Source organism: Globicephala melas, chromosome 6 (genome assembly GCF_963455315.2).
Source record: "Globicephala melas chromosome 6, mGloMel1.2, whole genome shotgun sequence".
Lineage (NCBI taxonomy): Eukaryota > Metazoa > Chordata > Mammalia > Artiodactyla > Delphinidae > Globicephala > Globicephala melas.
In genome coordinates, this window is record NC_083319.1 from 90223444 (window position 1) to 90244531 (window position 21088).

Consider the following 21088-nt stretch of genomic DNA (forward strand, 5'->3'; position numbering starts at 1 on the left):
AAAAAAAACCTTGCCTCCGAGGGAGGAGTAAAAGTCACACCCATATGATTCTGGGAGAGGGGCAGAAAACACTCCTGCTATCAAGAGAAAGATCCATTGCTTTGGAAAAAGGGGCAGAAGCTTAAATCCCTCTGTTGCACGGGAGGGATACAAAACCCTTTGGGTGCATGATCCTACACCAAAAGCAAGCATAACCCTGGGGTGTGGGGGGAGGGGCAAGGAACTCTCCCCCCCCCGCCCCCCGCAAGATCAACACCAGACCCAGGCTGAGTTTGGCTGCACTGGGGAGGAGGAGCACAAAAACGGGTGTTCTCAACCCCTGAGGTGCAGGTCTACAGGACCTGCCCAATACTAAGGATGGACCATGGAACACAGATCTCCCTTTGTTCCCACCATGAGCCTAGCACCAAGAAACAGGCATCACCACCTACTGCTGAGGGAGTGTCAAGTGCAGGGAGAAACATTCCCCACTGAGATGCAGATATACAGGGACTACTAAAAGTTGAGAGTGAAGCTGGAACACTGATGAAAACCCTCCAGCTCCCCAAACCCTATTCTAAGCATAAGGAAGAACTGAATTTGAAGTTGAGTTTGAATTCACTGCTGGAAGAATTTGAAGCCTTTGGTGCCTAAAAATAATGAAAGAAACAAAAATCCCAAACCCAGCTCAACTGCTGACTACCCTGAATTAAATCCCATACTAAGAGCCTGATAAAAGAAATGTACCCATTTCTGGGCATAACTACTATTTGTTTCAGACTCTACTGTTTTCAACAGACAATGTCCATCAGTCAATAAAAAATTATGGAACACAAAAATTCAAGAAAAAACAAACTATTGTAGACTAATCACCAGAACTGAACTCAATGATGACTCAAATGTTGGTAATATCAGATATGGGCTTTAAAATAACTATGATTGGGCTTCCCTGGTGGCGCAGTGGTTAAGAATCTGCCTGCCAATGCAGGGGACGCGGGTTCGAGCCCTGCTCCGGGAAGATCCCACATGCCGTGGAGTGTGCCACAACTACTGAGCCTGCGCTCTAGAGCCCGGGAGCCACAACTACTGAAGCCCGCACACCTAGAGCCCGTGCTCCGCAACAGGAGAAGCCACTGCAATGAGAAGGCCGCGCACCGCAATGAAGAGTAGCCCCCGCTCGCCGCAACTAAAGAAAGCCCGCGTGGAACAATGAAGACCCAACACAGCCAAAAATAAATAAATAAATAAACAAATAAATAAATTTAAAATGAAATAAAATAAAATAACTATGATTAAAAACCAGAGACAAATAAGAATGGTGGGGCTGGGCAGAGAAGGAAATGGGGAGCTACTGTTTAATGGGTATGGATTTTCAGTTCTATAAGATGAAAAGAGTCATGGAGATGGATGGTAGTGTTGCTTGTACAACATTATGAATGTATTTAATACCAATGAACTGTACATTTAAAAATGGTTTAAAAAGTAATATATATTATATATATTAATATATAATGTTATAGTGTTACACACACAAGTGCTTGGAAAACTGGTAAAATCTGCAAAAGCTCTCTGGATTTCACTAATATCAAATTTCTGGTTTTGATAGTATACTATAATTATGCAAGATGTTATCACTGTCAGAGGCTGGATGAAGTGATCTCCTTGTATATTGTTTTTATTGCAACTTCTTGTGAGTCTCTAATTATTTCCAAACTGAAAGTTTAAAATGTATAAGAATAGATGAAATAAGATTGGAAAAATACTGATAACTGTTGAAGGTGCCTAATGGGTAGCTACAGGTTAATTATACTATTATTTTTACATATCCATGTATCCCCCCACTTTTCAAAAGTTTGATTCACACCACTTCACTTTTACCAAAGACCTACATTATTACCTCTTTTTGCTAATCGAAAGAAATCTGATGGAAGAATTTTCACTTTTACGAAAAAAGGCAAAAAATGAAAATAACATTCAGGGTTTGTTTTGGAGCGAGCCATCATAAAGACAACATGCACCCTGAGCAGTGAAAGTGGCACCACCAAGCTCCTTCCCCAGAAACTACATTCAGCATCTCAGCATCAAGCCACCATAGCTTTGAAATGTGTCTGTGAGCATTTGTGCTGTATCTTGATTTATTTTGTACATCTGTTAGCAAAATGTGTCCTGAGGTAACTGCTTCTTCACTTTACACCATTTTGGCTTACAAAAGGTTTCATAGGAATGCTCTATTTTCAGATGTGGGGGAACCTATATTTAAAATTTTCCATAATAAAAAACATTAAAGAAAAAAATAACTATGATTAATAAGTTAAAAGATCTAGTGAAAAAAGGTAGATAACATTCATGAAGAAATGGGGAATTTCAGCAGAGAGAGAAAAATTAAGAATCAAATGAAAACACTAGAAATAAAAAAACATTACTTTAGAGATGAAGAATTTCTTTAATGGGCTCATTGGCAGAATGGACTTCAGCTGAGGAAAGAATCTGTGAACTTTAAGATACAGTAATAGAAATTATCCAAAATGAAATGCAAAGAAAAAAAGAGTGAAAGAAATAGAACAGAGCATCCAAACACTGAGACAATATATCAAATGTTCTAACATATGGCTAATCAGAGTTGGAGAAGAAGAAAGAGAACAGGACAGAAAAAGTATCTGAAAAGATGTGGTTGAGAATTTTCACATAAACACACCTTAGAAATAGCACGCACTGTCAAAAAACAATATTAATAGAAACGTTTGAAAGCAGCCAAAAAAATGCATGCACAGACATAAACAATATAGCAGACTTCTTTTCACAACCCATGTACTCCAGTAAACACTGAAAGGATTGCTTTAAAGAAAGCAAACTGTGAAAGAAAGTGTCAATACAATTGTCAATGGTCAACAACACAGTCCTGGTTTTCCTCCCATCTCTCAGTTTTCTAATTTCTTTGCATTATCCTTTAATTCTATTCAGCAGGACATTTTAGAATTCCTCAAGGTTCAGTGGCAGTCTTTTTCCTATTTTCACTCTATATTCTCTCCATAGGCAGTCTCATTCCTGCTCAAAGTTTTAACTTTACCCACTGGCAGATAACCCCAGTGTTTTTATCTCCTACCTACACCTCTTCTTAGCTTCCTACTTCTTATTTTTACTTCAGTGTTTCAAAGGCACTTAAGTTCAACATGTCCAAACTGAAGTCACCAACTCATCTGACATGGTCTTCTTCCAACTCTTCCTATCTCAACAAATGCAATCACCATCACCAAGGAGTTAGCACCTGTCAGTGACTCCTGACTCCTCTTATTTAACCAACACCATGCCTATTCAATTGTACTTCCTAAATATCCCCCAAATCCATTCAGCCCTCTATCTCAACCACCATTATTCTAGTCCAAACTACAAACTTCTGTTTCCCTGACCTGTTTTATAGGCTAGTCACTGACCCTCCTGTATCCAATTTTGCACCTCTTAAATCCCTTCTCCCTGCAACATCAAAAATAATTCTTTCTAGGATGTCACACCACGTCACACATAGTTTGACTATAGTCAAACTCCTTATACCAAAATCCATAGTGTGGACCTTACATACGTTGCTAACCTCATCTTATACCATTCTCCCCTGCTCTTGCCCTCTCCCAGACACTCCGGCCTCCTGTTCCCCCCCAGCACAATGCCTGTGTATAAGCTATCCTATCTAGGACCTCTTTTGTTAGTGTATGCCTGCTCATTTTTCAGATATCAGCTCAAGTTTCAGGAAATTATTCTATGTTCTCCCTGAAAGTCAAATTCCTGATACATGCTTCAACAGCACTGTGCAACTCTTATTTGTAGCATTTGCCACAACGATAATTTTAGATTAATTTCTGCAATTATTTAATATAACTTCACTCTAGGCTATAAATTCCATGAGGATCAAGGATTATATCTGGTTTTGCTTACATTTTATTTTAATGCCTAGTACATGGTGAATGTACAATAAATTTTAATTGAGTGAATGAGAGACATAGAAAATATAGGCTTAAATATAAGCCACAATAATGGTGTTATACTTTCAGAGATATTTTGATATTTACTTATCAAGAAAAAAGAACAGGTAAACTTAAAATTGTAAACTGAAAGAAATTCCTAAGAAAAGAAAAGTAAAATATCTTACCTAGACACAAATTCACTTAATTCTGAATATTCGGTGGGTTCCATTATTATGCTGAGGTCAGTAATAACAGAAGATAAACTCTCCTCATTCTAAAATAGGAACAAAAAAACTTTTTTGTATTAAAGCACAGTCAACTTTTAAATAAAATTAAGAGACAAATCTACTTTCAAAATATGCAAAATGAAATGTCACCAAGTAATAGGAAAAAGTAACCAAGAAAAAGTACTGCAAATATGGGTTACTTTTTAAAAAAATTTTTATTGGAGTGTAGTTGATTTACAATGTTGTGTTAGTTTCAGGTGTACAGCAAAGTGAATCAGTTATACATATATAGATATGCACTCTTTTTTAGATTCTTTTCCCATATAGGTCATTACAGAGTATTGAGTATAGTTCCCTGTGCTAAATGTCCTTATTAGTTATCTATTTTATATACAGTAGTCCGTATATGTCAGTCCCAATCTCCCAATTTATCTCTCCCCTCCCCTTTACCCCCAGTGACCGTTAGTTTGTTTTTTACTTCTGTGACTCTATTTCTGTTTTGTAAATAAGTTCATTTGTACCATTTTTTTAGATTTCACATATAAATAATATATGATATTTACCTTTCTCTGACTTACTTCACTTAGTATGACAATCTCTAGGTCCATCCATGTTGCTGCAAATGGCATTATTTCATTCTTTTTTTATGGCTGAGTAATATTCCATTGTATATACATACCACATCTTTATCCATTCCTCTGTTGATGGACATTTAGGTTGCTTCCATGTCCTGGCTATTGTAAATAGTGCTGCAATGAACACTGGGGTACATATATCTTTTTGAATTATGGTTTCCTCCAGATATATAACCAGGAATGGGATTGTTGGATCATATGGTAGCTCTATTTTTAGTTTTTTAAGAAACCTCCAAACTGTTCTCCATAATGGTTGTACCAATTTATATTCCCACCAACAGTGTAGGAGGTTTCCCTTTTCTCCACACCCTCTCCAGCATTTATTGTTTGTAGATTTTTTGATGATTGCCATTCTGACTGATGTGAGGTGATATCTAAATAGTTTTGATTTGCATTTCTCTAATAGTGACGTTGAGCATCTTTTCATGTGCCTCTTGGCCATCTGTATGTTGTCTTTGGAGAAATGTCTATTTAGATCTTCTGGCCATTTTTTGATTGGGTTGTTTGTTTTTTGATATTGAGCTGCTTGAGCTGTTTGTACATTTTGGAGATTAATCCCTCGTCAGTCGGTTCGTTAGCAAATATTTTCTCCCATTCTCTGGGTTGTCTTTTTGTTTTGTTTATGGTTTCCTTTGCTGTGCAAATGGGTTACTTCTTAAAAGAGTGAAATCAGATCCTCACTCCATACCAAAAACCAAAATGAACTCCAAGTGAATTACTTACTTAAATGTTAACACTGAAACCATAAAGTATTAGGAGGGAATATAGACATGTAACTGATTACTGAGTAAGAAAGAACTTTCTAAGCAAACAATAACAACAAAAAAGCAAATATGATTACATAAAAACACAAACTATCGATATAAAATGGCTTTATAACTAAAAGAAAAGAAATAAACAGGAAAATCTGTACTATAAAAATGACAAGGAGATATGAAAACTTAAAAGAAAAAGGCACATAACATGCACTAAAAACTCAGAGGTAAAAGACAAGTTACATGGAAAAAAAATGTTTGCTCTGACAAGTAATAAGATAAATGTAAATTAACACAATGAGATGACACTTTTACCTATAACATTGTTTTGACAATGCATAACTTAAAATGTTTATATTCTCTGTCTCAGCAATTTGAATTCTATGAATATATCATAAAGAAATGAAGACAAAGGCTAACAGCTTCTTATTACAAAAAGCCAAAAACAAGTCTATATTCAATAATGGGGATTGTTAAATAAACTGTTAAATACTTTGATCTGCAAAATCCAGGTTTTCTCCTTTACTCTAGTAAATTTTCTTCTATTATATATTTACCTATAATTTCTCTTTCATTTTTTCTTGTTTTTGGAAAAATCATATGAATCTTCATTGTCTTCCAGATTTTTCTTCTTTTCAATTGCACTTGTAGGTGATTTTTCTCAAGCCTATCCTCCATATTCTACTCCTAACTACTTCTAATTTATTTTTCAGCACTATAATCATTTTATTCTTCCTTTCTTTCTCCCAGCTCTCTTTCCCTCTTATTCAATTTTCTTTGAATGCTTTCATTTGAGAGTGCAGTTATAATATAGCATGTTCTTTTATTTCCTGGATTAATTATTTCAAAGAGAATTTATCTACATTTTCGAATTCCTTTCATGGCAAGGTTTCTAAATGATGACTAACAAATTCTGCACCATTTTTGTGTTCTGTACTCTGTGGATCTTTTTTGTTAACAGGAGTAGATCTAGCAATTTCTTCTATTTCCTAAGGATATAGAGTGAGTAGATAATGCTTGACTGTTTACCATTTGTCTGGGTAATATCTGACTTGTCTTTCTGTATTTTCAGCTGCTGGAGAAATGGATATTAATGGCTTATAATCACTGTTTAGTTTTTTCCGCTGCTCAAGAATATAGTGGGAATTGTTAGGAGCAGCTGTAGTCAAAGTAGACTGTTTGTGGGCATCTACCACCATATCTCATCAAAAAAAAATTCCAGGGCTTCCCTGGTGGCACAGTGGTTGAGAGTCCGCCTGCCGATGCAGGGGACGCGGGTTCGTGCCCCGGTCCGGGAAGATCCCACATGCTGTGGAGCGGCTGGGCCCGTGAGCCACGGCCGCAGAGCCTGCACGTCCGGAGCCTGTGCTCCGCAATGGGAGAGGCCACAACAGTGAGAGGCCCGCGTACCGCAAAAAAAAAAAACCAAACCAAACCAAACAAAAACAAAAACACAACAAATTCCAGAACATTCTTACAACTCAATAATGAAAAGACAAATAACCCAATTAAAAACTGGGCAATGGATCTCAACAGACATTTCACCAAAGATGATATACAAATGGCCAATAAGCTTATGAAAAGATGCTCAACATACTAATCATAATCTGGTACTTCCATCTGACCCAGTAATTCTCTACCTAGATTTATATAAGAAAAATGAAAACATAACGTCCACTTAAAAACTTATACATGAATATCTTCAGAAATGTTATCCATAACAGCCAAAAGGTGAAAACAAGCGAAATGTTTCTCAGCTGACAAATGAATAAACAAAATGTGATAGATCCTCACGATGCAGCCAAAAAAAAATTTTTAAAAGAATGAAGTAATGATATATGCTACAACATGAATGAACCCTGAAAACATTGTGCTAAGTGAAAGAAACCAGTCAAAAAATTTGTAATCATACAAATTATATGATTCCATTTCTATGAAATGCCAAGAATAGGCAAATCCATAGAGATAGAAGATAGATAAGTCAGGTCTGGGCAGAAGAAAGGCAAATGAGGGGTGATAAAGAGCATGGGGTTTCTCCTTGAGGTGATAAAAAAGTTCTAAAATTGATGTGGTGATGGTTGCACAAAGCTGAATAAATTAAAAACTGCTGAATGTATACTTTTAATGGATGAATTATATGGTATGTGAACTACATCTCAATAGAGCTGTTATAACAAAAAAAAAAAAAGGGGGAAAGAAAAAAAATCTCAGAGAAATGCCTTGTCTTTTGTTTGAGTATGTGTAAGTGTTTTGGATTTTGGCCTTATACCCATTAGAATAGGCAAAGTACCCTGTCAGCATAAAGCCTATGATTTACTGGCCCCTCCATTTTTTATTCATTCATTCATTCATTTATTTTTGGTGTGTTGTGAATTCTTCAATATATTTTTTCTCCATCTCTCTCCTTGCCAGTCATACTGCTAACGAGGTCAACCCACCCCAGTTGGCAAACAAGGGAAGGACCTTGTAAACAACCTGACCTCAAAGATCCTGCATGAGTCTCAGCAGCACATTCCTTTCTACCACAGTCAATTTAAGCCCGCATTTCTCATTCTTCTCTACAACTTAAGGATTTGGGGTAAAGACATTCAAGAAAAGGGTCCTGTAATTTCACAAAATACCCTACATCAGATTTCAGTGTTTTCTTTCATTTGGGTTTGAATGTCATCACATCAGGTAAATTTTCTCTGGAGACTATGATATGGGACTGTATTCTTTTTTCTTTTTTTTGGATTGTATTCTTTTTAAAAAAATTTTTTTGAGATATAATTGACATATAACACTGTATTAGTTTCAGATGTACAAAATCATGATTACATATTTGTATATATTGTGAAATGATCACACAGTCAATATTCAACACCACACATAATTACAAAAATTGTTTCTTTGTGATGATTTGAAGATTTACTTTCTTAGCAACTTTAAAAAATGCAATAAAGTATTATTAACTATAGTTGCCATACTGTACATTAGATCCCCATGACTAATTTATTTTCTAACTGGAGGTCTGTACCTTTTGACCACCGTCACCCATTTCCCCCAACCCCCTCCCCTGGCAACCACCAATCTATCCTCTACATCTATAAGCTTGCTCTTCTTTTTGTTTATGCTGTTTCCTAGATTCCATATATAAGTGAGATCATACAGTACTTGTCTTTCTCTGTCTGAGTTCACTTAGCATAATGCCCTCAAGGTCCATCCATGTTGTCACAAATGGCAAGATTTCATTCATTTTATGGCTGAATAATATTCCATTTTATATACAGACCACATTTTCTTTATCCATTCGTCCATCGATGGACACTAAATTTGTTTCCCTGTCTTGGTTATTGTAAATAATGCTGCAATAAACATGGGGGTGCATGTATCTTTTTGAGTTAGTGTTTTTGTTTCCTTTGAATAAAATACGCAGAAGAATTGCTGGATCATGTAACAGTTATATTTTAACTTTCTGAGGAGCCTCCATATTGTTTTCCATAGTGGCTGCACCAATTTACATTGCAACCAACAGTGCACAAGAATTCCCATTTCCCTACATCCTCACCAACACTTGTTATTTCTTGTATTATTTACATTACACATTCTAACCAGTGTGAGGTTATAGCTAATTGTGGTTTTGATTTACATTTCCTTGATGAATAGTGTAATGTTGAACACCTTTGCATGTACCTGCTGGTCTTCTGTTTGTCTTCTCTGGAAAAATGTCTAATCAAATCCTCTGCCCATTTTTAATCAGACTGTTTTTTGCACTATTGAGTTTTATGAGTTCTTTACATGTTTTGGATATTAACACCTTATCAGACATGACTTGCAAATATTTTCTCCCATTCAGCCTTGTAATTTTGTTGATGGTTTCCTTTGCTGTGCAGAAACTTTTTAGGTTCATGTAGCTACTTGTTTATTTTTGCCTTTAGTGTCAAATCCAAAAAATCATCACCAGAATGATGTCAAGGGGCTTACCACCTATGTTTTTTCTAGGAGTCTTATGGTCTCAGGTCTTACATTCAAATCTTTAATCCATTTTGAGTTAGGTTTTATGTATGATGTAAGAGTGGTCCAGTTTCATCCTTTTGCATGTGGCTATCCAGTTTTCCCAACACCATTTATGGAAGAGACTATCCTTTCCCCTTTCTATAATCTTGGCTATTTTGACATAAATTAATTGACCGTATATGCACGGGTTTATTTCTTCGGTTCTCTATTCTGTTCCATTGACATATGTATCCATTTTATGCCAACACAATATTGTTTAGACCACTATAGTTTTGTAATGTAGTTTGAAATCAAGGTGCGTAATAGCTCCAGGTTTACTCTTCTTTCTCAAGATTGCTTAGGAGGGACTTGGTGGCACAGTGGTTAAGAATCCGCCTGCCAGGGACTTCCCTGATGGCACAGTGGTTAAGAAACCGCCTGCAAATGCAGGGGACAACGGGTTCGAGCCCTGGTCCGGGAAGATCCCACATGCCGCGGAGCAAATAAGCCCGTGCACCACAGCTACTGAGTCTGCGCTCTAGAGCCAGCAAGCCACAACTACTGAGCCCGCATGCCACAACTACTGAAGCCTGTGCGCCTAGAGCCTGTGCTCTGCAACAAGAGAAGCCACCGCAATGAGAAGCCTGCGCACCACAACAAAGAGTAGCCCCTGCTCGCCACAACTAGAGAAAGTCTGCACACAACAACAAAGACCCAACGCAGCCAAAAATAAATAAATAAATAAATTTATAAAATTAAAAAAAAAAAACGAATCCGCCTGCCAATGCAGGGGACACGAGTTCAATCCCTGGTCCAGGAATATCCAACATGCCGTGGAGCAACTAAGCCCATGCGCTACAACTACTGAGCCTTCTCTCTAGAGACCGCAAGCCACAACTACTGAAGCCCGCACGCCTAGAGCCCATGCTCCACAACAAGAGAAGCCACCGCAATAAGAAGACTGCACACCACAACGAAGAGTAGCCCCTGCTCACCGCAACTAGAGAAAGCCCGCATGCAGCAACGAAGACCCAATGCAGCCAAAAATAAATAAATAAATTTATTTAATAAAAAAAAGATTGCATTGGCTATTTGGGACCTTTTGTGGTTCCAAACAAATTTTAAGAGTTTCTTCTATTTCTGTGAAAAACATCGTTGGAATTTTGGTAGGGATTGCACTGAATCTGTAGATAACTTTCATCAGTATGGACATTTTAACAATATTAATTCTTCCTATCTATGAGCATGGAGTATCTTTCTACTTCTTTGTGTTATAAACTTCTTTCATCAATGTCAGACTTTTCAGTGCACAGCCCTTTCACCTCCTTGGTTAAACTTATTTGTAGGTATTTTATTCTTTTTGATGCTATTGTAAATGAAATTGTTTTCTTAATTTCTCTGATAGTTCATTATTAGGGTATAGAAATGCAACAGATTTATTGATTTTGTATTCTACAACTTAACTGAATTAGTTCATTTGTTCTAATAGTTTTTCTGGTTCTTTTTTTTTTTTTTTGGTGGAGCCTTTAGGGTTTTCTATAAATAATAACATGTCATCTATGAATAGTGACAGTATGACTTCTTTCTTTCCAATTTGGATGCCTTTTATTTCTTTTTTTTAATCTAACTGATCTGGCTAAAACTTCCAATACTGTCTTGGATAAACACGGTAAGAGAGGGCATCCTTTGTCTTATTCTAGATATTACAGGAAAAGCTTTCAGCTTTTCACTATTGAGTATGAAGTTAGATGTGAGCTCATCATACATGTCCTTTATTATTTTGAGGTATATTCCCTCCATACCCACTTTTTTAAACATTTTATAATAACTTTTATCTTTTTCTAACATCTTTATTGGAGTATAATGGTTTTACAATGTTGTGTTAGTTTCTGCTGTATAACAAAGTGAATCAGCTATACGTATACATATAACCTCATATCTCCTCCCTCTTGCATCTCCCTCCCACCCTCCCTATCCCACCCCTCTAGGTGGTCTCAAGGCATGGAGCTGATCTCCCTGTGCTATGTGGCTGCTTCCCACTAGCTATCTAGTTTATTTATTTATTTTAATTTTTTAAACATCTTTATTGGAGTATAATTGCTTTACAATGTTGTGTTAGTTCCTGCTGTATAGCAAAGTGAATCAGCTATACATATACATATATCCCCATATCCCCTCCCTCTTGTGTCTCCCTCCCACCCTCCCTATCCCACCCCTCTAGGTGGTCACAAAGCATCAAGCTGATCTCCCTGTGCTATGCGGCTGCTTCCCACTAGCTATCTATTTTACATTTGGTAGTGTATATATGTCAGTGCCACTCTCTCACTTCGTCCCAACTTACCCTTCTCCCTCCCCATGTCCTCAAATCCATTCTCTATGTCTGAGTCTTTATTCCTGTTCTGCCCCTAGGTTCGTCAGAACCTTTTTTTTTTTTTTTTTTTTAGATTCCATATATATGTGTTAGCATACGGTATTTTTCTCTTTCTGACTTACTTCACTCTGTATGACAGACTCTAGGTCCACCCACCTCACTACAAATAACTCAGTTTCGTTTCTTTTTATGGCTGAGTAATAGTCCATCCATCTGTCAATGGACATTTAGGTTGCTTCCATGTCCTGGCTATTGTAAACAGTGCTGCAATGAACATTGTGGTACATGTCTCTCTTGGAATTATGGTTTTCTCAGGGTATATACCCAGTAGTGGGATTGCTGGGTCATACAGTAGTTCTATTTTTAGTCTTTAAAGGAACCTCCATACTGTTCTCCATAGTGGGTGTATTGATTTACATTCCCACCAACAGTGCAAGAGGGTTCCCTTTTCTCCACACCCTTTCCAGCATTTATTGTTTGTAGATTTTTTGATGATGGCCATTCTGACCGGTGTGAGGTGATACCTCATGGTAGTTTTGATTTGCATTTCTCTTATAATTAGTGATGTTGAGCAACCTTTCATGTGTTTGTTGGCAATCTGTATATCTTCTTTGGAGGAATGTCTATTTAGGACTTCTGCCCATTTTTGGATTGGGTTGTTTGTTTTTTTGATATTGAGCTACATGAGGTGCTTGTATATTTTGGAGGTTAGTCCTTTGTCAGTTGCTTTGGTTGCAAATATTTTCTCCCATTCTGAGGGTTGTCTTTTCATCTTGTTTATGGTTTCCTTTTCTGTGCAAAAGCTCTTCTATACCCACTTTGTTGAAGTTATTACCATAAATTGTTGCTGAATTTTATCAAATGCTTTTTCTGCATTTATTGAGATAATCATATGATGTTTTATCCTTCTTTTTTGTTCATGTGGTGTAGCACATCGATTGATTTGCAAATGTTGAACCATCCTTGCATCCCTGGAATAAGTTCCACTTGATCATTGTGAATGATCCTTTTAATGTATTGCTGAATTTAGTTTGCTAATATTTTGTTGAAGATCTTTACATCTATGTTCACCAGGGATATTGGCTTATAATTTTCTTTTCTGTGCCCTTGTCTATTTGGGGTATCAGAGTAAGTTGGCTTTCTAAAGTAAGTTCAGAAGTGTTCCTCCTCTTTTTGGAAGAGTTTGAGACACACTGGTATTAATTCCTCTTTATATGTTTGGTAGCAGTCATCAGTGAAGCCATCTGGTCCTGGATTTTAGTTGGGAGGTTTTAAATTACTGATTCAATCTCCCTATTAGTAACTGGCCTGTTCAGATTTTCTATTTCTTCCTGATTCAGTCTTGGAAGGTTGCTTTTAGGAGTTTATCCATTTGTTGGTGCATAATTGTTCACAGTAGTCTCTTATGATCCTTTGTATTCCTGTGGTAGCAGTTGTAATGACTCATCTTTCATTTCTGATTTTATTTGAGTCTTTTTTTTTTCTTGGTGAGTCTAGCTAAAGATTTATCAATTTTGATTATCCTTTCAAAGAATCTGCTCTTAGTTTCATTGATCTTTTCTAACGTCTTTTTAGTCTCTATTTCATTTGTTTCTGTTCTGATTTATGTTCATAGGTTTTTTTGTTTGCTTTGCTTTGTTTGTTTGTTTTTGGCCCCACCAAGTGGCTTGCAGGATCTTAGTTCCCCAACCAGGGATCAAACCCAGGCCCTCGGCAGTGATAGCACAGAGTCCCAACCACTGGAACACCAGGGAATTCCCTCTGATCTATGTTATTCCCTTCCTTCTGGTAACTTTGGGCTTCATTTGTTCTTCTTTATCTTTATACCTCAGTTCCTTGAGGTATCAAGTTAAGTGTTTTGAGATTTTTCTTGTTTCTTTAGATAGGCGTATATTGCCATGGTCTTCCCTTTCAGAACTGCTTTTACTGCAGTTCATAAGTTTTGGTATGTTGTATTTCCATTTTCATTAGCCTCAAGGTATTTCTTTATTTTGCTTCCATTTGTTTTTTGACCCATTGGTTGTTCAGTAGCATGTTTTTAATCTCCACATATTTGTGAAATTTCCAGTATTCTTCTTGTAATTGATTTCTAGCCATACCACTGCGGTTGGAAAAGATGCTTGACATCATTTCAACCTTCTTATATTTAAGACTTATAACATATAAGAATATATGGGGCTTCCCTGGTGGTGCAGTGGTTGAGAGTCCGCCTGCCGATGCAGGGGACATGGGTTCGTGCCCCGGTCCGGGAAGGTCCCACGTGCCGCGGAGCGGCTGGGCCCGTGAGCCATGGCCGCTGAGCCTGCGCGTCCGGAGCCTGTGCTCAGCAGCAATGGGAGAGGCCACAATAGTGAGAGGCCCACGTACCGCAAAAAAAAAAAAAAGAATATATGTTCTATCCTGGAGAATGTTCCATATATACCTGAAAAGAATGTGTATGCTGTTGCTTTTGGAAGGAATGTTCTATATACATCTGTTAAGTCAACCTGGTCTAACGTGTTCTTTAAGGTCAATGTTTCCTTATTGATTTTCTCCCTGGATGATCTATCCATTGATGTGTGATCAATTTAAGGTCCCCTATTATTATTATATTGCTGTCAGTTTCTCCTTTAGGTCTGTCAATATCTGCTTTATATATGTAGGTGCTCCTCTGCTGGGTGCATAAATATTTATAAATCTTATATCCTCTTGTTGAATTGACCCCTTTATCATTATGCAGTGCCCTCCTGTCCCTTATTATCGCCTTTTTTAAAAGTTTATTTTGTCTGATATAAGTATACCTACCACAGATTTCTTCTGGTTTTCATTTGCATGGAATATATTTTTCTACCCCTTCACTTTCAGTCTGTGTGTGTCCTTATACCTGAAGTGAGTCTCTTGTAGGCAGTGTACAGAGGGGTCTTGTTTTTTATTTATTTATCTACTCTATTTCTTTTGATGGGAGAATTTAGTCCATTTACATTTAAAGTAATTATTGATAGGTATGTACTTAATGCCACTTTGTTCATTATTTTCTAGTGTTTTGTAGTTTCTCTGTTCTTCTCTTGCTTTCTTCCTTTGTGGTTAAATGACCTTCTTTAGTGGTATGCTAATATTCCTTTCTCATTATCTTTTGTGTATCTACTATAGGTTTTGGCTTTATGGTTACCATAAGGCTTACAAATAACAACTTACATTTACAACAGTCTCTTTTAAGTTGATAACAACTTAAACACATTCCAAAGCTCTACATGTTTACTCTCCCCCTCAATGTTTTATGTTCTTGATTTTACATTTTACATATTTTTATCATGTATATCCCTTAAATAATTATTGTAGTTAGTTGTTTTTACTATTTTTGTCTTTTAACCTATGTATTAGCTTTATAAGTGATGAATTCACTACCTATACTACATATTTACATTTACCAGTGAGATTTATACTTTCATGTTTTCCTGTTACTAATTAGTGCCATTTCTTTTCAGCTTAAAGAAATCCCTTTAACATTTCTTTTAAGGCTGATTTAGTGGTGATGAACTCCTTTAGCTTTTGCTTATCTGCAAAATTCTTTTACCTCTTCTTCGATTCTGAATGATAACTTTGCCAGGTTGATAATTCTTGGTTGGAAATTTTTTTCTTTCAGCCCTTTGAATACTTATGCCACTCTCATCTGACCTGCAAAGTTTCCCCAGAAAAATCTGCTTAAGGTCTTTAGGGTGTTCCCTTGTACATAACAATTGTTTTTGTCTTGCTGCTTTTAAGAGTCTCTCCTTGTTTTCAAATTTTGGTATTTTAATTTTAATGTGTCGGTGTGGGGTTTTTGCGGTTCCTCTTATTTGGAACTCTCTGGGGTTCCTGGATCTGGAGAACTGTTTTCACAGTTTAGGGAAGTTTTCCACCATTACTTCTTCAAGTATGTTTTCAGACCCTTTCTCTTCTCCTTCTGGAACTCCTTGTAATGTGAATGTTAGCACACTTCATGTTGTCCCATAAATCCCTTAAGCTATCTTCACTTTTTTTTCATTCTTTTTCGTTTTTGCTGCTTTGATTTGGTGAGTTCCTGTGCCCTGTCTTTGAGTTCACTGATCTTTTCTTCTGTCTCATGCTGTCTGCTATTAAAATCTCCAATGTATTTTTCAGTTCAGTTATTGTACTCTTTAGCTTGGGGACTTCTGTTTGGAACTTTCTTATATTTTCCATATTTTGTTGAAGTTCTCCGTGTGTTCATCCATTCTTCTCCTGAGTTTGGCTAGCATCTTTATGACCATTACTTTGAACTCTTTATCAGGTAAATTACTTATCTCTGTTTCGTTAAGGATTTTTCCTGAGGTTTAATCTTGTTCTTTCTTGTTTCACACATATTCCTCTGTTTCTTCGTTTTACTTGATTATCTATGTTGGTTTCTATGCATTACATGAAACAGTCACCTCTCCAGTCTTGAAGGGCTGGCCTTGTGTAGATTAACCTTACTGTTCAACCCTGCCCTAGTTCTTGGTTGTCTCTCAAACCTTTATGATTATCCAAGCTGCCAATTTTATTTTTTATAGCTCCCAGTAGTTGAAGTTGTGCCAGGACCAAATATTCTTTTAATTTAAAATTTTCCCTATTTTTGAATCTTTTTTTTCATTTCATTGCATTTCAGGGAGAGCAGTTATGAAAATATACTCAACTGTCACTTCCCCCAGAAACTGCCACCCATTTGACTTATTATGCTGCATGGACTGTGAATGCTGACACATGTTAATTATAATGTTCTTGCAACTCCTCACAAACAGTACATTAGCACTAACAACACCAGAGGGTAAATCTGGGGAAAAGAGTTATATGCTCCAACTGCATCTGACAATAATAGCTGTGCCAACATGGGTAATCATTCAAACATTCTGGGTGTATTTCCCTATAAGAGGGTTGACCTAGATAATCTATAAGGTCACTTTTGGTCCCAGCATTCTATTAATATGATTTTAGGTCACTTTGGTTTCTAACATTGTACTGTCATGATTTTATTATAACAATATTCTACAAGTAAGATAATTTTATTGTTTAGGTTACTTTTTAATTTTCTGATAGTTAAATGTCTCCCTCTAGTGGAAATTTTGTTTTAAAAAGTGTTTTAGAACACAGAAGGTTGCTATTTATTTATGACTGTTTTTTTTCTATCAGTCTCAACTATAAAAATCTGCTCAACACGTAAAACGGTAAAATTATTTTAGAAGGCAGTTTGGTACTATCAATCAGAATTTACATGTAAATCTCCTTTAACCTGGCAATTCCATTAGAGATATAGTTCTAAAAATATACTTAGCCAAGTAGGTCTAGAACATCTGAGGGTTTACCAATAAATAATAAAAATCATAAAACTGGAAAGGTGCAGAGAGAAAGGGAGTGTTCTTAACATAGCCTGGGACAGCATGCTCTTTTTGTAGCAAATTAGGTAAAACCAAGCAGTTGAAAAGCATCTACATACTTTGAAATGTATATAATGACAACTTATGTCCCTTTAGAGATGCAGCAATTACTGTGTTCTATGTCTTTCAAAGAATATAAATTGCTCCTCTCCTTATATATTTTTTTCCTGCATCCCCTAAAGCATGTGGGACAGAAACTGCTGGTAGTCCCCAATATTTGTACTTCTTTCTTGCTCCGATTTTTTCACTGGCTACATGGCCATGCATAATGAAGGCTAAATTTCCAGCCTCCCTTGCACTAATTTATTGGCCATTAGAATGTAGGTGAAAATGATGGGTGTTACAACTTCTGAGAAGTGTCCTTCAATGGAAAAGGTGAGCCCTGGTTTGCCCAGCCCTTTCCCGATGTCTGAAATGCTAAAGTGATAACTGCACTATGATTTGGAAGTCACATGGGTGATGGCAGAGCCTGATGATCATGAAACCACCATACTAGCCCTTGAAAACATATCCTGCAATTTTGTTTAAGCAATAGAGAAATAAACTAGTACTTTGAACCTTCCTTATTTTTAAGTTTTCTGTTATGTGCAGCTCAACTAATTCTAATTCATTCAACATGTGAGCTAACAGTATAACTTTAGGCCAATACTAAATGGTTACAAAGTTTTCAATCATGCTTTGGTGGTATGAGGATCAGAATATTAGCTTAAAAGGTGAGGTCTGGGCTGGTGCCACTACTGCCTGGTAGGAGGTAGGGAGCATAGCCACTACAGCAGGGGTAGCAGGTCCTGTATGGTAGGGCCCACATGGCTCTGGTCCTGTCTATGTGGCTTCATGGTGGCCACCCAGGACCATCAAGCTAAGCTACTATGGGAGCTGCAGGGGCCCAGTGCCAGTTCATGCTGGGAATGCCTCTGGTCAGGTAATAGCCATTCTTAAGAAGCACGTCGCATTATAAAAAATGCCCCCAAACTGAAACCTCATCCTTGATCTAACTCATGATGTGATCAAATTACCACTTGATGCTTTTCTTCAGAGGCTTAAGGTGACCAGAGTATGGAACTTCAACAAAATGAAATTAAAATATTCCAGGCTATTTTATCTCTCAGGCCAAAGTCCCACTAATGAGCACACTAATCAATCTGGCCACAACCTATCCTGGAATGTATAGCTCCACTGAGCAGCTCGTTCACCTCAACTTCAGAGGATGGTCTTTCTTTTCTCTGTTGGACTTGTGGACATCCTCCCAAGGATAAGCCTAATTTTGCTAGCAGTCTAACTTCTCTTCAGATAAGTCAGGAAGTGACTATAAAAAAGGTGAATGCCAACAGCAGAAAAAGCCTGTAGGACCCCAAGGCTACTAGGATGACCCTGAGCAGTTTCCTGGACAATGTATACAGTGATAGTGCAGATGTTCTCAGACATGGAACTAGACCTCAAACCTCTGACTCTGCCAACCCGACACAGATTATAGGCCTGGCCATTAATGGAGGGCAGAATGCAGGTAAGCATTTGGTATCTCACCACTCTGAGCTTAGGATCACATTAGCCATAAAGAAAGAAAAGGCAGTTGTCCAACTATGCAGCCTTATGCAACGAGACAACATCCAGGAATTTCTGGGCCACACAAAGGAGAAGTCTGGAGTCCTGGCATGGGCTTTTCATCCTAAACGAGATCAACCCATTTGGGTCCATATTCTGTTTTAGTCTTCAGCAGACGATGTTTGAGGTCATACAGAACTACAATATCATCTTGGTGACTCTGCATGGCTCTAAGGCCTGGTGCCAACCTGGGATCAGTTTACCTTCCCTAGGGACACTCATCACCCATGTCCATGACATCCTACTCAACCGGCTTTGGCATCCGGTTGGATGTGGATGTTCTTGGTCACTTTGACAGACTAAACGGGGATACTCTGAGGTGGGAGCAAGCTGGAAACTCTGCCATCAGATGAGAGGCCTAGATATCCCTCAGTCAGTTCTCAGCCTGCCGGGGTCTGTGGTGACAACCACGGACATAGACTGCAAAGAGTTCTCAAGAAGCAAAACCTCTGGCCCAGATACCTGGACCCAGTTACTCTTGACTAGTTGGGGACAGTTTCTGATATGTGACATCAACTCCCGTTGCATACAAAAAGGGACAACTTGAGGCTGTTTCTGTGGCTGAGGATAAGCATGAGGAACCCAGGCACATGACTGTGAATGCAAGCAAGCAGCAGATCCCTATGACTTGGTTGTGACAACTGGTCTACATCCACTTTAGTTATCTGACGAACTGAGGCCAAGGCAGTGTGCCTGCCCTTCCCTGTTCCTCTCCTCTACACATACTCCCTGTAGGCCCAAACTCATAAAACCAACGGGTTGAAATTGCCTTCTGCTATCAAAGCATGTGCCCAGGATTGATCATTTCTCAAAATTATGCCTGGATCCCATTCTTCTTGGAGCCAGACTTTGAAGATGTCTGAGTCTTGTTCTGCCCTATCCTGGCCAGGGGCTGCACATTAATATTCTGTCTGCTTTCTGATTTTATGTGAAAATCCTACCAAGAGTATCTTCCTCCTATGTTGTGTCTCAGCAATCCTGTATAACTTGCTGGCATAACCGTGAACCACCTTGAAGTCTAACCCTCCAGCCCTGAGCAGTCTTCAGATTGTAGTGATCCCACATGGCCGCAACTATAGGAGAGGCCCTGAGCAAGAACACCAACTGTGCTGCTCCCAAATACCTGAACCACAGAAAATGGTGAGATAATAAATGTGTTTTGTTGGTTTAAGCTGTTAAACTTGGGAGAAAATGTTAAGCAGCAATAGATAACTAATAGATAGTAGATGACTGAGATACCAGCTGATGACTGAGGGCATCCAAGACTGTTTCCATGACCTCGGGGCTTGCACTGGAAGCCCAGGAATATCTTACTAACTGCCCTCCAATAAAGCACTATGCTCTCAGCAACAATCCTACTGCACGCAGTTGCTGGGGTATTCATACTTAAAATTTATTTTTAATGGTACCACTTTGCACAAATGTGCTACGAGGGGGCCCTAGCTCAAGAACGTCTCCTCAACTCAGCCACTGCTGAAGACTGGGGTGTGGGAGTTTTTATTTCATAGCAGCAGAATCTGTGTTATCTACCACATGTATTCTTAATTTACCTGGATTTCCAGAAGTTGAAATTCAAGTTGAAACGTAATCATGTGGCAATTTCCTGATAATCTGTGTCTCTGCAGAACTTTCTTTATACCTGTAAATCATAAAAATAAATATTTTTGTTTGAAAATAACAATTTCTTTTAAATATCTATTATTTAATTTTGTGTGGATACCTATAATATACGTGGGTATATGTGTGAGAGTGTATTTGCATCGAAAATACCTGGAAGAATGTGCACCAAATTGATGGCCTTTGCAAAATAAGATTAAAGACAACTTGTACTTTCTAGTTATTGATTAACCAAAGATTAAGGTAAGAAACAGAAATATGTCAGTATGACCCTAGACAAACTTGAATCATGATAACTGTTAGATATTTTTCATTTTTTCAACATTATCTAGACCTAGTTAGACAATAAATTAAATCCATGTATTTACCTCAGTTAACTCTCAAAACTTTACTAAAATGACAGCAAAAGTATTTTTTTAGGTATAACATGAATACTCAAATGCATAAAATGCCCTATTCTTAAGTACACATCATGATATATATATATGTGTATATATATATATATATATACATATATATATATGTATATATTTACACGTGTTTCCCATGTAACCACCACTAAGATCAAGATACAGAAAGTTTAA

At 37.5% G+C, this 21088-nt stretch overlaps 1 protein-coding gene across 1 annotated transcript in view; it reads right to left on the reverse strand.

Annotated features, from left to right (window-relative positions):
- CENPP (centromere protein P) overlaps nt 1–21088 on the reverse strand; it is a 226367-nt gene that overhangs the window by 185186 nt on the left and 20093 nt on the right. The window contains exons 3-4 of the mRNA XM_030847234.2: nt 20438–20526; nt 4121–4209 (exon numbers count right to left, since the gene is read on the reverse strand). Of these exons, the coding sequence (XP_030703094.1) occupies nt 4121–4209; nt 20438–20526 (178 nt within the window). The remainder of the gene's footprint in view (nt 1–4120; nt 4210–20437; nt 20527–21088) is intronic.